Genomic DNA, 20,203 nt, shown 5'->3' with positions numbered 1-20,203 from the left:
ATTTTTCTTTTCCTAATTGAAATAGAAATAGAGCCCTCACCTGAAAGAAAATTAATTTTTATTATTCTAAAAATAGATATATGGTAAAGATTAATTTCTATTTAAAAATAAATAAATAAATAACAGAGAAAGACAGACGTTAGTTGAATCTAAAACTTTGGTTGGCCTCTCAAAAAAAATTTTGAATTGGGTTCCGAGTGGTTGAAGATTGGTGAGGACACTTTCGGTATAACAACAAAAGGCCCATAGTTTGTTTATGTGATCCATGAAATTCAGCCCAAGAAGCCAGTTATGCAGCTCACCCAAACCGCAAAGCTCACCATTCAAGTCAATAGCTCATACAAATAAATAAATAAGAAAAGAATGGTAGTAGAATCTCAAATGCCAAAATAAATGAAGTCGGCCAATCATGGCCCACAAAAATTAGCAACAATAATAAGTCAAGACTTAGTATGCATTTGGGACAAGCTGAAAATTTTAGCTCATTTGAATTTTTGCTACTATTTATAAATCTTATTGTACTTTTTAATATTATTCATGGGTCTCACTGTACTATTCAACTAACTTTTACATTTCTTTAAAATACTTTCAGTAAAAAAATTTTAATTTCAGCTAAATAAATTGTTCTCACTACGTGGACCAAACCCACACAAAGTAAATAAAGGAAGAATATAAGGAGTAGTAGGTTGGAGTTATAAGCTCAAAATATGGGAGTCAAATTTTATAAGCTTTAGACAAGAAACTACAACACACAAATACATTTTATGGTCTGTTTGGTTGAAGGGATGAAAAAGTGGAAAAATAGAGAATTTCTTCATGGTGTTTGGTTTGGGAGGTAGAAAATTAGAAGAATAGAAAACTATTTTATTTTGTTGAAAAGAAAAATAAAATGATGGAAAATGTAGTTTGTATAAATTTACTTTCATGCCCCTATTAGATTTTTTATTTTAAGTTACACATTATATATATATATATATTAATTGTGTATGGATAAATATTTCATTTTTTACAACCATCCAAAACATATGAAAAAATGCTTCCAAAAATAAAATTTGAAGAGGAAAAAAAAAAGGATAAGAGGTTTGGCAAAACCAAAAAGAAGAAAAGAACATTGGAAGGGGATTATTTTTGTCCACAACGCAACCCAAATTTTATTTCCAATTTTCTTTTGTATTTTCTCTCCAAATTGGAGAGATAGGTGTTTGGCAGGCCTTGTGAGAAAATACCTGAGCCCAAACAAAATCTCTCCAATTTTCTATCCTAACAAACAACTAAAAAACTCATTTTCTCTCCTCCATTTATTATCCTCGATGATTTCACTCCAACCAAATGGATCCTTAGACACTCATGCATCCTGAGACTCTAAGCTACATTCAATAGATATACAAAGCATGTTTATGAGTTCTTAACTATATAGTTATGGGAATGTCCATTTATCTTTCAACTCAATATAGATTAACCACATGGGGTTTCTCCAAAAAAAAAAAAAAAAAACCACATGGGGGTTTTGTGTACCTTTCTCGTAAATTTATGGTTTGATTCTTATGGAGTGCTCTCCAGAAGAGCATACCATTCTCATTATTGCATGTGTTCCCACTTTATAAAAATAAATTCTATTTATCTCATTTATTAGAATTATTTTAAATTTAAAAATAAATTATATTTATATTATCAATTATTTTTAAGATTAAAGTTATACTACCACTTAATTGAATTAAGCTTGCTTTGCTAAAAGCACAAAGTGTCTTAAATAAAAGACTAAGAGTAGATTACAAAGTAAATTATTAAAGTTTGTGGTAATTTTAATTTTTCTTCTTAAAATTTTTAAAATTTGAATCCACTCCCCTACTATTAGGTATTGTTTGGATTCGTTCTCTTTCGTTAGTACGTTGTGCCAAATTGTTTGTCACGTGTCAAATTAATCAAAATAAACGTATACATAAAGAGTGCAAAATCAAAGTAATCCTAAACATAAATGGTGTAAAACTATAACAAATAACAAACATAAAGGGCGTCATTGGGGTGCTTACTTTACAAACATCGTGACACAAAACATTGATAGAAGCAGCAAATCCAATCCAAATAATATATGATGAAGATATCCAAAACTTTAGAAGTGTGAATTATATTAAGACCACAACCAATTTTACACCTATTTTCACAACAATTTCATATGACATACTTTTGCCTCAAATGTCTTATGTGACTAATTATGAGCAGTAAAAAAAAGTGATAAGTCCATGTAAAAAAGATCAATAGTGTCCAATAAATAAATAAAAGGCAAAAATCACATTTTCGTCCCTAAATTTTCATGCAATTTCCACTTTGGTCGCTAATTTTTTTTTTCCATCACTTTTAGTCCCTATCTTGAAAAACGCGTCTTGCTTTTGTCCCTGTCGTTACATCAGATAAGGAAATTGCACAGGTGGCAAACAGCATTAGTTAAAAATATTAAAATAATGTCCACATAAACCACATGGCTTTCCATGTCAACATCTAAATTAAAAAAATTAAAAACATAAGTAAAAACAAAAAATTACATTAATTGAGATCTAAGTGTGTCTTGAACAAGAACAATAAGAACACAAACCCAGATCTATGAACACAAAATTAAAATCCAAAAGTCACAAACCCAGCAACAGATTTTTCTTGTCAACAAAACACAAAAGCAATAAACACAAACCCAGGAACTGATTTTTCTTGTCAACCAAACACAAAAGCAACAAGCACAAACCCAAACATCAGTTCTTCGTACCCAATATATGGATTTGAAGAAATCTATTATAGTCAGCTCTTCGTACCCATACAGGTTGTGTTGATGCTACACCTCCTAATTCGCTTCGGCTCGACCTCGTTCTAGTTAAACAATGTGAGTAGAGCATAGAACTCAAAGGTCTTGTTGTTGTTTAACACGCAAAGTTGCTCGATTGAGTGGTCGCAAAGGTCCTAGAGGTGGATGAAGTTGCTGGAGGAGGCAAGGAGGTTAGGGTTAGGGTTAGGGTTCGAGGGAGAAGACGACGATGACATGGTTAGGGTTAGGGTTCGTGGGAGAAGACGACGACGACGTGATGATCGGGTGGAACATGAGCTTCGTTGGCAGGTATGAGTGGTCAAAAGAGAGAGAAGGGTGGAGAGGCTTGAGAGAGAGAGAGTCTCCGGGTCGAAGTTGAGGATGTTGACTCGGTTGTTGTAGGTCTCGATGAAGCTGGCGACGATGATGCGGTAGTGGTGGGACCGAGTTAGGGATGGAGAGATTGCTAGGGAGTAGAGTAGGTATGGGGCCTTGTGGGTTTTTGAGTTTTGTTGGTGTTGGTGTTGGGATTTTTGAGTTGAATTCTCCATTACTAGTACTTCTACTGTTTTTTTGGGATTTTTTTTTTCTGGGGATTTTGTTTTCCATGTATGATAACACAATTCATGTTGGTGTTGGGTTTGTGCTTGTTGCTTTTGTGTTTGGTTGACAAGAAAAATCAGTTGCTGGGTTTGTGTTTGTTGCTTTTGTGTTTGGTTGACAAGGAAGTTCTATTGCTGGGTTTGTAACTTTTGGATTTTAATTTTGTGATCTTAGATCTGGATTTGTGTTCTTGTTCAAGACACACCTAGATCTCAATTAATGTAATTTTTTGTTTTTATTTTTGGTTTTAATTTTTTTTTTTAAAATTTAGATGCTGACGTGGAAAGCCACATGGTTTATGTGGAAATTATTTTAATATTTTTAACTTATGTTGTTTGTCACCTGTGCAATTTCCATCTTTGATATAACAGTAGGGACAAAAACGAGATGTGTTTTTCAAGATAGGAACTATAAGCGGTGGAAAAAAGTTAGGAACCAAAGTGAGAATCGCATGAAAATGTAGGGACGAAAATGTGGTTTTCGCCTAAAAAAAAGAAAAAAAGATCGATAGTGTCCAATAAAAAAGAAAAGAAAAAAAGATCGATAGCATGTCAAAATCTACCCATAGAATAATTATGAAAAATTACATGATAAAAGTTATGGTTTTAAAAGAAAAATGTTAGGATTACAAATTTTGTCACAAGTCATTTATGTGGAAAGTTGTGAATGATGAAATTATAAAGCGATATGGACCCAATACTTACAACTCATCACATGATTGAGCTGCAGCAAAAGTTGATTTTTTTTTTTTTTTGGGGTTAAAAAAAAAGCCCAAATAAAATGAAATTAAAAAACCAAATAAAATGAAAATTTTTGTTTGGTTAAAAAAAAAAAAAAAAAACAAATAAAAAACAAGAGCTTAACCGCATACAAGTACAACTCTTACAAAAACGGCAAACCACCAAACCCAATCAAATCTCATCCGTCCCTCTTTTCACTCTCATCCACTTCTCTTTTTTCATGCCCCAAAATCAAATCTCTCTCTCTCTCTCTCCAAGCCCAAACACACGCTCTCTCTCTCTCTCTCTGGTGAAACCCTAATTCCCAATTCGATCCGCAAATGCCGCCTCCGAACAACAAATCGATGATGATGAACACCAGGCCAGTAAGAATCGGCGGCGACTCCGACGAATCGGAGACGCCGTCGAACAATCTCTGGGTCGGTAATCTAGCCAGCGACGTCGCGGACTCAGATCTCATGGATCTCTTCGCCCAGTACGGTGCGCTCGATAGCGTTACCTCCTACTCTTCTCGCAGCTACGCTTTCGTCTTCTTCAAGCGAATCGAAGACGCTAAGGCCGCCAAGGATACCTTACAAGGCGCCGATCTCCATGGCCACCCTATCAAGATCGAGTTCGCTCGTCCGGTTTGTTCTCATCAATTTGTTCTTCTCCTGTGTGTATATAAATACGATTCGTTTCGTGACTTTGAAATTTTGTGCAGTTTTTTATGCGTTTCAACAACTCTTGAGTTTCAACCTTTTGATAATGATTCCTTATCAAATCAGAACCCTAGAAGAATGATTTTTTTTTTTTTTTTGATTCTCGAGATTAGGAATTAGGTTCAATTCGATTCTGCGTGCAATTGTCACTCAGATTTGGAGATCAATGTGATCTAGAATTTAATTTGGGTTTAGATAAAGGGATAATGAAGTAAAAGCAAACAAACCCTTGATAATGATTACTTATCGAATCAGATCATTAAAAGAATAATTTAAATTTAAATTTTTGGGATTAGGAAGTAGGTTAAATTTGGTTTTGTGTGCAATTGTCACTAAGATTAAAATTTAAAATTGGGTTCTAACAAAGGGATAATTTTTGGGATTAGGAAATAGGTTCAATTTGGTTTTGTGAGCAATTGTCAATAAGATTTAAAGATCAGTGGGATCAAAATTTAAAATTGGGTTTTAACAAAGGGATAATGAAGTAAAGGAAAGTTCATGCCATTTTGTAGTAAAAAAAAAAATCATAATTAGTTTACGGCTTCTACAAACTTCAGTATTACCGTCTCAACCCAATGTTGATTTCTAAGATCCAATGGGATCAGATTATGCAGTTAACCATGGTGAAGAATTTGTGTTTTTTTTTTTTGGGGGGGGGGGGGGGGTGTTCAATTATTGTGAATGGGGGTAATTAGGTTTAATTCTATTGTAGGCCGTGCGCAACATAACGTCAAGTGCAATGCGATTGGACAAGTAATAATGCTTTATAGAAACATAAAAGAAAACTTTCCCAAGGTACACAGGCAGTGTACTCAGTATACAACAAAACATCCACAAAGGTTACATAAATAAAAAAAATTCTTCTCTCAAATGTAGTTTTCATTGTAGGGTACTTGCCCATGAAGTTGATAGCAGTAGGTTTGGCAAACCCTACTAACAGCATACAAACCCTGTCAATGGGGATGCTAAAATTACATTTTTAATTTTACAAAAATTTTACCACTTCAAGGCACTCGATCGCAAAATGTGAATGCTTGTAGCAAAAGTACCTAATCACCTTCCAACACGTCAACATCAAACAGATTTTCACATGTAGTATCTCTCTACAAATTTGAATATAATGAGGTGGTTTCGTAGATATTTAAACAAATTTAATGAAAGCAATAGAACGACGCTTTGCTCTAATTATGCAAATTTGAGGACCAAGAGTTGGAGCAGCACCTTAAGTGAGGATGTGAGGATCAAATTGATGCAAAACATTCTCTTGATAAAAAGCACCAAATAGATGAACTCAAGTTGCATGTGTGTTCTACTGATCAATTTTACTAGGGATCAGAAATTGAGCTTGAGGTTTACTGTAAATTCATTTTCAATTTTCATTTCTCAGATGATGAAAAATGTTACATTGATTTCAAATTTCAAATAATTAAATGTGGATTATTATTGTGAATTCTGATTATGGTAACTCTGCTAGAACCTTGGGCTTCATATCAAGTTAGGAGCTGGTTAGTTTTCATATATAAGAGGCACCACACTGCAAAAATCAGCCTTAAAATTTTGCCAAACACTATAATATGTGCTATGCATATAAATTATTTTTCAATTCTGACAAAATGTGATCTCATTACACAAGCATTTTGATACCTAACAATGAGTTTGAGAAGAGCCAAGAATTTGAGAGAGATATCTGGATTTTAATTTTTAAAATTTCTGGCATTGAGTGTACTTGATTCTTGCTGTAAGGTGCTCATGGATAAAATATCCTTTCTACATAGGTTATCCTTCTAAATCTTATCAGCTTAAAAGAATGGCTGCAAGAGCTGTATGTGTGCAGTACTTCAATCTTGTTAGAGATTTTTAATGCCTATAAACAAGGCTGATAGGGAGTAGTTTTGACAAACCTTTTTCTTCAGAGAGTCTCCAGTAGAGCTGCATCCTTCCTACTCAGACCTGATAATGTTTACTTCAAATTTATATTTTATGGGTGATAACCAGCTTTGTTGGATGTAAGAATTCTTCAAATTAACATCAATGACATCATCAGCCTGTGCATTTTTTTTTTTAATACTTTTACAGTAGGAGCCACCAATTCTTTGCCAATCTCTAGCATTTCAACAAATGAAGTCACCAACACTAATCACTCACCTTCTGATTTGACCTTTCTTGAAAATACCATCTAAGGGCCTGATGTATTCATTTAAATTTTGGAGATAATATTAATAAAAATGAAAAATTATTTACAAAGTTTGCTTTATAAACTTTAGAGAATGAAGAGGGATTGTTGAAAAAGATATCCTTGATCCAAGATTCCTTTATGGCATGAAGGGATTTAAAATCTCTACATGCTTCTTGCACTTGATCATGTAATTAACAATACAAATATGATCATTTGATTGTGTTATGTAATGGGTTGGAAAAAATTCCTCCCAATTCTTATATAAAAATACTCTCATACCTATCAAAAAAAAAAAAAAAAATCCTCCCAATTTGTTTGGAGAAAAACTGTCCTTAACATATGTGTGAATGATATTTGACTGCTATATGCAGGCCTATATGCATGGCATTGATGTTTTATCTGATGACTAATGTTTTATTATAATTGTAAAGATAAATGCATCTGCTTCTACAGGCTAATAAAGAACTTCATTGGTTGTTCATGGATTAGTAGTATTAGCATTTTTTTCTCTTTCAAGCTAGTAATATGGTTTTTCTTTTTTCTTTTGACACCAAATTGGTCTTTTGAACCCAAATATAGTACTTCATCTTTTTATTAGTTTTCTTTCTACTGAACTATCAAATGATGCAATTTTGAGATGCTTATAAATATTAAAAAATCCCACTTTTCAGGCAAAACCTTCTAAGCATCTATGGGTGGGTGGAATTAGCCCAGCAGTTTCCAAGGAAGAATTGGAAGAAGAATTTCTTAAGTTTGGTAAAGTTGAGGATTTTAAGTTCCTTAGAGACCGCAATACTGCATTTGTTGAATACCTTAGATTGGAAGATGCTTCCCAAGCCATGAGAAACATGAATGGTAAGCGCATTGGTGGTGAGCAGATACGTGTGGATTTCCTTCGGTCACAGCCCACGAGAAGAGTAAGTCTCTTGTACAGAACTTTATTTTTCTTTTTATGAGATGTTGTAACTGTTATTCAGAACTTTCTTTTCACTTCAATCTGCAATGAGCTTTATTTGTCCTGTGTTCATATCAACAGGAGCAGTGGCCTGACTCCAGAGATGGGGACTTTCAGGGCAGGAGCATGGGACCGGCTGATTCCCATTTAGGTCATAAGAGACAACTGGTGAGTCTCAGCCTGATAACTCTGTTTTACTAGATAAGGCAAAACTTTCTGTCTACAGCATGTCTCTGGTGCCATGTGTCTCAGAGGAATTGTGTAGACTGGTTGCATCAAATTATTTCTATCCTACAATGGACCAAATCATTGATTTGGTTGGATCTAGCTCTATTTTTTTTTTATTGTTGATCTGCTTATAGAATCTTACATGAAGTATTCGCCTATAGCTTCCTTTTACTGGGTTATGCTGCTTTAAATTTCTTTTATCTTGTTACAGCATCCTCAGTCCTCTGTGGGGCGAAAAGGAGATGGTCAACCCAGTAATGTTTTGTGGGTAGGTTACCCTCCTTCTGTTCAGATCGACGAACAAATGCTCCATAATGCCATGATCTTATTTGGTGAAATCGAGAGAATTAAGAGTTTTCCTTCAAGACACTACTCCTTTGTAGAATTTAGGAGTGTGGATGAAGCTCGCCGAGCTAAGGAGGGTTTGCAGGGCCGGCTTTTTAACGATCCTAGAATAAGCATTATGTTTTCAAGTAGTGAGCTGGCACCTGGCAAAGAATACTCTAATTTTTATGCTGGAACTAAAGGGCCAAGGCCAGAGTTTTTTAATGAACATCCTTTTCGACCTGTACAGATGGATGTGTTTGGTCATAATCATCCTATGGTCCCAAATAATTTCCCTGGACCGTTACCATCTATTCCAATGAGGCCTTTTGGTCGTCAAGGTAGTCTTGAACCTCTGCTTCCAGGCCCAGAATTTGATGATTTGACCACACATCATAATTTTCAGGATGGTAACTTGAAAAATATGATGGGTCCAAACTGGAAAAGGCCATCTCCTGCACCTGGAATGCTCCCTTCTCCTGCACAAGGTATCAGACCGCCCCCAAGATCCACATCTGGTTCTTGGGACGTACTTGACATGAATCAGTTTCAAAGGGGTTCTAAAAGGTCGAGGATAGATGATGCTTTGTCCATTGAAGATGCACCTTTTCCTTTGAGAAAGATTGATGACCGGGGCTTGGGATTGGATCAATCATATGGGATTGGTCCAGTGACTGATGGAGGTGGTGGGCCTTTTGCAAATGTTCAAGGGAAGAGTAGCCTTAGTCCTGTGGGTGCAAGGGTCATGGCTGGTGGACCTGGTCAGGGTCAAGTTGATAATGATTACATATGGCGTGGCATTATTGCTAAGGGGGGCACTCCTGTTTGTCAAGCTCGTTGCATCCCTTTAGGAAAAGGAATAGAGAGTGAGCTGTGAGTATAATTTTCTCTTCTTATTTTCTGTCTTTCGTATCATTTTCTTTTAGCTGCTGTTTAGGGTGCTTTACTAATTTCTATTTGTTATATGTCCCAAGCAAGCATTTTTTTAGGTATTTGATAATACACATCATTTTATTGCCAAAGATATTTATGAATTGGAGACAGTTCATCTAAATTAATTATGTTTTGTTTTGGCATTATTTTATTGAATAGAACTTTAGGTATTTGATAATACACATCATTTTATTGCCAAAGATATTTATGAATTGGAGACAGTTCATCTAAATTAATTATGTTTTGTTTTGGCATTATTTCATTGAATAGAACTTTTCTGAAGGATGTAACAAGTTGGAGCATTATATTTTTCTTGACTTCATAGACCTCATTTGTGATTTGACTGAAACTTTTAGATGAAATTGGTAATCAATATTTGTCTAAAAAAAGCAAGTGAAAGGAAAAACATGTGTAAGCAATCAAGAGAGTACATATATTTGTAATGCACACCGAGTTTTTAAGTGTTCAATCTACAAAAAAAAGTTTTAGTTTTCAAGTTGTTCATAAGTCATTTGGATGTTAATACTATGCTTTTTTTAACCTGTTTGCAACATTTTTCCCCCTACTTGAGAACTTGTGAGTTTAACAAAGGTTTCTTTTTCACTTGGTGCAAACTGCTATTTGCCATTGTAATTTTGTACGTCTGATTTGCTTATTTGTCTTCTCAGTCTCACCTATGTGGAAAATATCTGTTTTGCAGTCCTGAAGTTGTTAATTGCTCGGCCAGAACAGGATTGGATATGCTCACAAAACACTATGCTGATGCCATTGGGTTTGATATTGTTTTCTTCTTGCCCGACAGTGAAGATGATTTTGCTTCCTACACTGAATTCCTTCGCTACTTAGGTGCCAAAAACCGTGCTGGTGTTGCTAAGTTTGATGATGGGACCACCTTATTTTTAGTTCCTCCGTCAGACTTCTTAACTAATGTTTTGAAAGTTGCCGGCCCTGAACGTCTATATGGCGTGGTTCTCAAGTTTCCACAACAAGTTTCTAGCGGTACATCTATTCCACAACAATCACATCTTCCCATCCCTTCTTCTCAATATATGGATAGACAGCAGATTCCTCCTCGCACTGAGTATGGTGTAATCTCATCTAAGGAGGAACAAGCTTTGCCAATGGATTATGACAGGGTTTTGCATGAGGATGCAAAGCTTCCTCCAAAATCACATTTTCCAATTGCTAGTGAGTCCCCAGCAATGCAGCCAGTACCCCAAGACTATGCTTCTACTAATGCACTATCAGTGTCCCAAGCTGGAGTGACATTAACACCTGAGCTTATTGCCACTCTGGCATCTTTGCTGCCTGCAAATGCACAGTCTTCTGGTTTAGAAAGTGCAAAGCCTGCATTGGGCTCATCATCTGTCAGGCCTTCAATTCCGCCTCAAGTTGGACCCAATAAAGGGACCCCATCTCAAGACTGGAAACAAGATAATCAAGCTTCTGACCATATGGGTCATCCATTGCAACAGTTGGGGAATCAGTTTAATCCCCATGTACAAAACCTTTCCCAATACCAGCCTTACCCATCTGTCTCAAGCACACCTACCCATTCGGCCTCATTGTTACAAGGCAATGCCCAAATCCATGACTCTTCTGTAAGCCTACCACCGCAGGCTGCAATTTTGTCTCGGCATATGAACCAAAGTGTACAGCTTGCTGCTTCTCCTCATGTGAGCCAGCAATATCAGCATGAAATACCCCCCAGTAGTCAAAGAGGCTATGGGATGGTTAATGGGATGGAGGCTTCTGGATTATACAGCTCACAAGCTTTCCAGCCAGCCAACAGTCCTTTAACCTCATCTAATCAGGCCCATGGTTCTCTTCTTTCCCAGCCACCAAGCTCGGAGATCCCCAACCAGATGCAGCAGCTTCAATCTGCACTCTTTGGTGCTGGCCAGGGCACACCAGAAGTTGAGGTTGATAAGAACCAGCGGTACCAGTCGACTCTACAATTTGCTGCTAACCTCCTCCTCCAGATACAGCAGCAGCAGACAACCAATCAGTCAGGACGAGGACCTGGAAGTCAACAATGAGGTAATTCCTTCTCTATGAGTAATATTATTCGGTGATGGAATCCCTTTTTTGAGAAAATATCTCTACTTAAGTATGGAAGTGGGTTGTTAGCTAACTTAAGTAGTTTGCATATGATAAACGTCTGGGGTCATAAGCTGTCTTTGTTCCTTTTGTCTGCATATAGTGAACATTTAGGGTGATTAGTTGTTTTCATGTTTAAAATTCCATATCAAAAGTTTTGGATAGCATCATGACTAAGGAAATTGAACTTTATGATATAATTTATGCCAGCTAGAAGCCTTGGTATAAACCTCTTATGAAGTGAATTGTTAGCGGATTTTAGTTCCTTCATGGTCAAAAAAACTTAGAATACTATTGTTGAGATGAAAGTTATACACATGGGACAAGATGACATTTAAAAAAAAAAAAAATTCTTTTGAAGTTGTAAGAGATGTTATAAGGTGGCTAGAATGAGAGAGATGTTATTAATGCAGCTTAGAATGAGGTGTTTTCTTTTAAGGTAGGCTTCTGGTAAGGCTCAAGGGATTTGATATTTTGATTCCATCATCTCTCCGGGCATTTGAAGAGGAAATGCAAGATTTTCCTGCAATTCAGATTGGGACCTCATTATTTAAGCTTTAGGAACCAATGATGGTTGGAGTGAATATGTTTAACATTCTTTGCCCTTTTGGACTGGGTTCAAATTTGGCTCCTGTTCCTGAAAGAAAATTGACTTCTAACCTCATAAGGTGTGGGGTTTTGTTCTGTCTCTTGAGTGTCTTAGAGTCAGCATGTTGTCTCATGGAGTAATTGATAAGATATACGGTTGTAGCTCCAGTTAGGGAATTTATTATTCTGGAAATGTTTTGAATAACTCTTAGTTGATGAAGGCTCTGCCAAACGTCCTGTAGGTTTAGATATATGCATCTTATGTGTCCACTGAATTGGGAAGCTATATTGTTTTAAGGTGGAACCGTGTGCTTTTGAGATCTACATGCTCCATGGTTAGAATCTCCAATGGGTCACAGTGGCTTGGACCTAAGTAGGCCAGAAGAGTCAATACAACCTTTTTGCAGTCTTTATATGTAGGCAACAATTATACTTCATTCTTTTAGAGATTCATTTATGAACCTAGAGGCATTGATGAGTGGCTGATTGATGGTCTATTATTTTGAGATACCTTGTAAAGAATTTTCAAGCACTCTTCATTGCCCACAAAAATATAAATATCACTGGGGTTTGCCGTTTGCTTGGAATAGCTTTGTGGTGAAGTGGATTGCTTATAAGATTTAAGGGACATGCCTGTTGAGTAGAAGATTGGATAATACTTTGTGGACAAGGTGTTCTCTTGATGGTTGGGTTCCCTGGTTAGTATGCGTTAAGTTTATTGTAGATATTCAGAGAAGATGTTTGAAGGATTTTGGCATAACTTCTTTCTAGAGTTTTAACTACACAAGGTGTCAAATATACCTGACTTGTTCATGAGGTCAATATGTAATTTTGTATTTCAATATGCTTTTACTACTCTTAGGCATCAATCCTAAGTTGGGAAGTGCTTGGATAGACCAATGCATTGTGTAGAGTATGTTATCTAATTCATTCTGTACTATATACCTTCCTCTAGCATGATTTGTTAATTTTTATTATATCTGTTAACTGCTCTTCTTATTGCATTTAGTATCAGCATTTTTTTTTACAATTTCACTTCTTCTTGAGTCTATGGTCAAAATTCATTAGTTATTGCATATGTTTGTAGTAGCTTATAGTTGTGTGACATATGAAAGCTTTTTATTTTTTATTTTTGGTGATCATCTCTGATTACTTAGTACCTAACTTTAGGGTGAGAATTTCTTAAACTTTTTAAATTGTAACTGTGAAATGTAAACTGCACTTTGAAAGGGGTCTTTGGACTTAATTCTTAATAGTATTTTGGTATGTTTAGTAAATTTATATTTGTAAATATAGTTTTACCGTTATTTAAGACCACTACCTTAGCAAACCATCATATGAACGAATTTCACATGATGATCCAGGAAACTCCCTTTTTTTTCTCCAACTTTTGCCTTCTAAGAATGGCAATATAAAAATAATGCAGAAATCTTCTATTGACAAGTTTTTGGGCAAAACACAGATGATTTTTTGAAGATTGAATGTAAAGTTTATACATCATACTTCTAACGTTTGAATCATCACTCTATAAATCTGATATGTGCCTACCCTGATTGTTTCACTATATGGGTGGATAGACAGGGAGCTCTCTTGAAACAAAATATAACGTTAAATTCAACCTTACAATATAGGTATTCCTATTAATTTGTCTAATTTGTAAGTCGCAGAATAATAGAAATCAGAAAAACATAAAATGCTTCCTAATGAGAACTGTTAATTGCTTTACAAAATTTAAATAACTAATGATATTTTCCACCATATAACATAAAACATAAAACTATGCAATATCAGTGATATTGCTTGGGTTTTTGAATATCTCTATGTCCAAACTGGAATCAGTTTTAAGAATATCTTATCCTTGAGGTAATGCATAGCGCATAGCTTACCTGAACTCGACTAAAATCTCATCCCAAGGGCAAAAAAAAAAGTCCTGAGCTCGATGACATATATCTTTCCTTTGCTACCAGGGTGAAAAAAAAGAGAGCAATCGATCTAAAGTTATTAGAGCTGTCGCACACTCCCACTAGTGTATGTATATAGTATTGCACGTTCCTATATAGACATTGCACTTTCCCAAGTACGTTGAGGAACCGTATGAGCTTTTGGAAATTCATTATAATGGGTGATTACAAATTGAAAAACCATTATTAGCTTCTTCTTTCCTTTTTTCTTTTGTTTAATTTTTTTTTTTCAATTATTATTTTTTATAATAAAAAAATCCAGGTGGGAAAAATCAAAAGGAAATTGGTTTGATAAGCAATATTCTTAGATGGCAAAGTACATCATTCAGGAAAAGGAAATCGTAAAGAGAATTGACTTATAGCCTTGTTTATTCATTAGTTATCCAATTTTGACCCAATGCTTATTATTATAGTATTAAAATTGTACCCGGTAGAACTACTGGTTCCAAATTTGGCAAAATATTTATTTTCCTAATTTTCACATGCTGTCTACCTTGGACCCATGCATCTGGATCTGGTGGCCCCCTTTCTATTTTTTTTTTTATTAAACTTTAATTTTTCAAAAAAGAGAGAATTAGTATGTAATATGGATTATGTGTTTTTGTTTTTTAAACACCATATTTATAGGTTCATAAATAATACGAAACCAGAACCATCATCTCAAATTAACATGAACGAGTCAACTCAACAGTGTCAGGATACTTGTTGGTTCACTTCTTGTCGACTGCCTAAAAATCAACAGAATCAGTGCGTTCTTATGCCTAAAAATACGCTTCCCAGAAACAAGGTTTATCATTTTTGGCTGATGTCGTAGATCTTCAATGAAATTGCTATGATATATCTAATGGAATTAAAATGACATGCAACTCTTAATTTTTTTAAAGTGGTCGAATTATAGGAAAAAAAGTAGGTTGGATGGTGGGCTGAATGGTGCTATAAATTTACAATTGATCTGGTGTTACGCCTGTCTTAGGATATGTTGTTCTATATACTTTTACCAAAATCTCTCTTGGTGCGGAATCCTGGATAATTTTGTTCTGTCGGTGTGTACGTTTGTGTATTCGTAAACTCATTTTATCATCATTATTTAATGAAATAGAATTTTATCATAATGTTATAAAAATAGAGTACACCAATCTTACCAAAAGAAACTCTAAGTTTGATTTTATTTATTATTATCATTTTAAAAAGAAAATAGAATAAGAATTGGTACCATCTTGTAAATGTAAAATCGGGTCTAAATGTCTTCGAAAGAATAAAAAAACCATCCAAAACACTGAAATCTTCAACCAAACTTTTTCATAGAATTATTTCCGGTAGAAACGCCCAAACAAGTGCTGTTTTCGAAAGATTGGTTTGAAGCCTCCAAAAAGTACGTTGGCAGTAAAATTGAACATTTATGCGAAGAAAATGACACCAGAGGGTAGCAACTACCTGAATGCATTTTGTATAATTTACTACGTGATTATTATATTGCTGAGAGTGACAAATTTGTAGGCTGCGGGATGGCAGTAGTGGCCCTGTTACTTGAAACTGGATCTTGAATATATTTAACATTTTACCCTTTTTGGGATATATTGAGTATGGGAGATTTGAATTCTTTATATTTTCGCAAGCGAAAATGCTAGGAGGTGTTGATCAATTGAATTACAAAAGACTTTTAGCATATTTTCAACTAGTGAGGAATTTCCACATGTGAGAAAAGAAGAGGAAAACCGTAAAATAAAACAAGTTGTGTTAGAAAAATAAATGAAAGTATGATGCTTGTAATTGTAATTTAGTATGGCAAACACCGCTTCCTTGCCAAATTATCTTTTCGTAAGTAGAGCTCACTTTGAGCTTCACTGGGATTCTTATTCTTTCTTTAAGCCCCAAAAATGATTACTATAACTAGTTGCTTGTGCAAATGGCTTAAATTTTAATTGATTGGGCTAATATCAAATACAGCATTATTTTCGTACACAACCTAACATTCTCTAATTTTATCTTTCCCCACGTGTAGGTGCTTTGGGCTTTCTTTTTCACAAAAATGGACATTCGGAATTTTCAAATGGGAACACTGCGTGTGAATTGGGTAGGGTTGACTTGACTTGACTTGAATTGCTGGTTCTCAAGGCTGTACGAATGTCTGTTACCTGGGGCGATGAAGTAATTGCATTAGGAGAATGTACAAAATGGTTTTTTTTTTCTTTTTCTTTTTTTCTTTTTGGGTTTTTTGATAGCTTTATCCCTTTTGTGTTTTATTTATCTCAGAATCTATGGCTTTAACTTAATCAATTTTACTTTCTGTTTGTAATTTCCCTCGTTAATTACTTAATTATATGAGGTTCCATCCTTCCTAATCATCGAACAATATTATATAGAAGCATTCTTCCCACCGTTTTACGTACCAGTGTGTATGTTAGGATATACGTCTGGACCGTTGGATTACATTTTAAAACCGTTTTGGATGGCTTTATAATGGCGACAATGTTGAACTTCTCTTTTAACAAATAGCCATTGTTGGAAGTGATTGGACAACTGGGTATATATAATTGGTTGACCATAGAAGGAAAGAAGAACGAACCTATTATCAGCAGTGACCTCTCATTACTTTTCCATTGCAACTTCTTCTCTCTTTTTTGAGGACAATGTCCATTGCAACTTATACCAAGACTCTCCAGCCTCTTTTATCTTTATTGATGGTTAATATTCCTTTATAAAAAATTAAAAAAAAAAAAAAAAAAGTAGCCTATATCCATTAAGGAATCACATCTTTAAAAAATGTTCTTTCGAATGGTAAACCTAGAAAACCAATAGCAATCTTGTTTCATTAAGACTATGTTAATTCATGAATTAAGGTAGTTACAATTAAACCCTAAGTGGGTAAATATGCAAAGTGTTTAGCTTTTCTAAATCGCATGTGGAATAACAAAATTTCCTCATCAACATCCTAGGATCACATTTAAGGTATTTCGCACACTTAGGTATTCAAGAAGTCCTAAACACCAACATCATCTTGGGATCATATTTAAGGTATTTCGCACACTTTGGTGCTCGAAAATTCCTAGACACCAGCATTATTAGCCAAAAATAAATTAAGTAAACCGTAATTAGTTTGTATTTTTATTTCTTTTTTTGTTCCAATTTCATCCAACCAAACTTTAATATAAAGTTTGAGTCAAAAGTCTCTTTTGTGGAAATCCTAGGCAGTCAAATTGATCTACCATATGTTATAGGCTAATGCCTCTTAGTCCTAAAAAAAATAATATATATTTCAATTCGAAGTCAAAATTATAAAATGTTACAGTTATCTCACTATATAATCTAAAATTTGAAATTGATTCATTTAGACAATCTAAGAAAAATTGATGAAGTGTCATGTTAATTACTTACATGAGAACAAATGTGGTAAATATAAGTTCACTCCAATTTTTATGAATTTTCACACTAAAAAACATCGATGATAAACCAAGAGTTATGTAATTCAACTAACACTTCTAGTATTTTCAACAGATACATTTAGAATTTGAATCACCCCAACCCACCTATCAATGTATTTAAACAAAAAAAAAAGTGATGATAATGTAATTTTTGTGGCTCATCCATGACCTCCTCCCCCTCCCCCTCCCCCTCCAAGAATTAAAAAGCTCATCTCTAGGTCTTCCATTTCTTTAACCTAACAACCATTTTGAAGTAGCATTCATAAATTCAGTTTATCTATATTTATTTTTAAATGAGTTTATTAGATTTTGTTATATCATTAATATTTAAATAAAAACATGATTGTCACTCTTTGGATATCTATTTAAAATATTAATGATCTGATAAAATCCAATTTATTAATTGTAAGCGGGTGTGAAATCAACTACCAATCTAAGCTGGATGGAGAGTTAGTCTATGACGGCGCAATACAATTAATTTATAGAGATGGGTTCATAAACCCCATCAGATCATACGGCAGTGGTTGCCGAATCAAGATTTTCATCAAGTAAGCAATGTCATAGGCACCATGAAAGGTAACCCAAGTGAAAGCAGAGTGATCGCCCAACAACCCAGATTCCAACATCAATGCAGCAAAGTCGGCAGAGTCAATACCCTCCTTCAAATTCTTGTCAAAATCGATTCCTTGGCGCTCAAGTAACTCGATCGATTCTGGGTTCTGGAGATCATTGTAGACGTCAAAATTATTGAAGTTGAACTCCCATACGTACTGACATCCGGTACCAAAATGGGGAAGAGAGCCTTTGTCATCACAAAGAGCCAGACCCAACTGAATAATGTTGGAGTTCACATTATCTCTGATTACCTGGTAGTTCCAGATCGGAGGGACTTTTCCGAGTTCGTGCTTGTCGACATTAACGGGACGGTACACAATACCAGGGAATTCTATGTCGATTGACACCATGCGATAGCTCATCAATGCTACCTTAATAAGATCGAACTCGTCTACAAGATTTTCTTTCTAAACTTTTCTTACTATCACTGCATGATCCATCTTGTATTTTTGCTATCTAAATCTAACACCAGCAGTTAGTTGATTATTTATGAAGATGTGCAAGTCCGTGATTATAAATCTTATAAATCTAAAACTTTATAAATCCTTTCCCGAGTCGGAAAAGGAAACCTAAAATGAAAATAGGTAAAAAGAGATCTACAATACAAGTAACAGTATGACTAAATCGGTTCTTTTAAAAAAAAAAAAATGACGTGATTGCTTATTAAATCTTATAAAAAAATTTCCACTCTGAAAAGGAAGCCTAATATAAAAAAAAAATGGAGCTTATTATATTTAAATATAAAATTATAAAAAAAATTAAAAAAAATAACATAAAAATGGAGCTTTTTATTTTTATTTTTACATTGACTAGAAGGCCTAAACTGAATAAACTTGAAAGTTATAAGGTTTAATTGATTTTTTATTTATTTATTTATAAACTACAATTTCATTAATAACTAAAAAGCAATTGTGAGTTCTAGTTAGCTTAACTGGTAAAATCTCTAATGGTTAAATAAGAGATCTGAAGTCCAATCTTCGCCTATACCAAAAACCAATTGGTATTTTGATATGATAATAAAGAGTAATTATTAAGAGTGGACACCATAGGTTGAAATTATTTATTTAAAAAAAAAAAATTCACCCCCTTTTTGGATAGGATGTGTTCTTTAGAAATGGTTGGATCTTGAAGGATATTAAGTTGATTTATGAAAAATTTGTTAGTATATCATTTGTTACTATTCCTTTAAGATGTAATCGTGTTACTCTAACTCTTGTTATGTTTTATAAGAGAATGAGGAGGCCATTATTTTTTTTTTCCATTGTATAGCATGCTATTGAATGAATAAAGTCTACTATCACTTACTCTTAAAAAAAAAAAAAAAGTAAAAAAAGAAAAGAAAAGAAAAAGAAACTAGTATTAAGAGTAATAGAAAGTTTAGCTAGTAAAGGAGCGCTTAAGTGCAAAGCCTTAAGGCTCCATTTTTTGCCTCTAAAGCAAGGTGCATTCACAATAGGCATGCTTTTTTGCGCTTATCCCCTATATATATAGGAAAATACTAACGAGTGCCCTTAAAGTCTTGATTAATAATTCATTTTAGGAAAATTTTAACATCATTTTTATGTGAAATGAAAAAAGCTGTCAAAACATTAATTGTTTTTTTTTTCTTCCATAAAAACTTTCTTTAACTGGATTCTTAATCAATGTCCTAAGGACACTCGTTAGCATAACCCATATATATATATATATATTTATTGAGTGTAACTTATCTAGAAATGCACACCCCCTAATTCTTCTTTATGTTTATTTTTTCTTGATATTTTCTCCATAAATTATTTACTAATATTAGCAATTAGTCATAGGAAATTATGGCTATCAGAGATTTAAGAAAGGATGTTATATGAAAGTACTCATATCTAGCTAATCCAAAAAAATAAAATGACTCCATTTACAATTTTTGTGTCAAAATTACAAAAGTAAGGCTTATCTAAATGTAATATGAATTTTATAAAATATTTTTATTTCAATTTATATGAGAATTTAATTTTTTTTTTCTCATTAATAATTATTTTTAAATTTATTAAATATATATATATATATATATGGGTCATGTTGACGAGTGCTTC

The 20,203-nt window shown here is 34.2% G+C and overlaps 2 protein-coding genes across 2 annotated transcripts; one reads left to right on the top strand and one right to left on the bottom strand.

The window, feature by feature from the left end:
• The first annotated feature begins 4,292 nt into the window (after positions 1 to 4,292).
• On the top strand, positions 4,293 to 16,170 carry LOC115965705 (flowering time control protein FPA). The gene is made up of 6 exons (XM_031085004.1): positions 4,293 to 4,760; positions 7,683 to 7,928; positions 8,048 to 8,134; positions 8,406 to 9,391; positions 10,152 to 11,491; positions 16,103 to 16,170. The coding sequence occupies exons 1-5, from the start codon at positions 4,455 to 4,457 to the stop codon at positions 11,488 to 11,490; spliced, it is 2,964 nt and encodes a 987-aa protein (XP_030940864.1). The 5' UTR covers positions 4,293 to 4,454; the 3' UTR covers position 11,491; positions 16,103 to 16,170.
• A 1,831-nt stretch (positions 16,171 to 18,001) lies between these two features.
• On the bottom strand, positions 18,002 to 18,487 carry LOC115964915 (probable CCR4-associated factor 1 homolog 11). Its single transcript, XM_031084141.1, has one exon. The coding sequence runs from the start codon at positions 18,485 to 18,487 to the stop codon at positions 18,002 to 18,004; it is 486 nt and encodes a 161-aa protein (XP_030940001.1).
• Between the last annotated feature and the right edge of the window lie 1,716 nt (positions 18,488 to 20,203).

This window comes from Quercus lobata, chromosome 10 (genome assembly GCF_001633185.2).
Source record: "Quercus lobata isolate SW786 chromosome 10, ValleyOak3.0 Primary Assembly, whole genome shotgun sequence".
NCBI classification, from domain to species: Eukaryota; Viridiplantae; Streptophyta; class Magnoliopsida; order Fagales; family Fagaceae; genus Quercus; species Quercus lobata.
This window is presented reverse-complemented; position numbering and strand designations above follow the sequence as displayed.

Bases quoted from the DNA above. Each gene is read 5' to 3' on its own strand.
- LOC115965705 (XM_031085004.1), top strand. From the start codon at position 4,455: ATGCCGCCTCCGAACAACAAATCGATGATGATGAACACCAGGCCAGTA. The intron at 4,761-7,682 runs GTTTGTTCTCAT...CCCACTTTTCAG, and splicing joins AGATCGAGTTCGCTCGTCCG to GCAAAACCTTCTAAGCATCT. The intron at 7,929-8,047 runs GTAAGTCTCTTG...TCATATCAACAG, and splicing joins GGTCACAGCCCACGAGAAGA to GAGCAGTGGCCTGACTCCAG.
- LOC115964915 (XM_031084141.1), bottom strand. From the start codon at position 18,487: ATGGTGTCAATCGACATAGAATTCCCTGGTATTGTGTACCGTCCCGTT.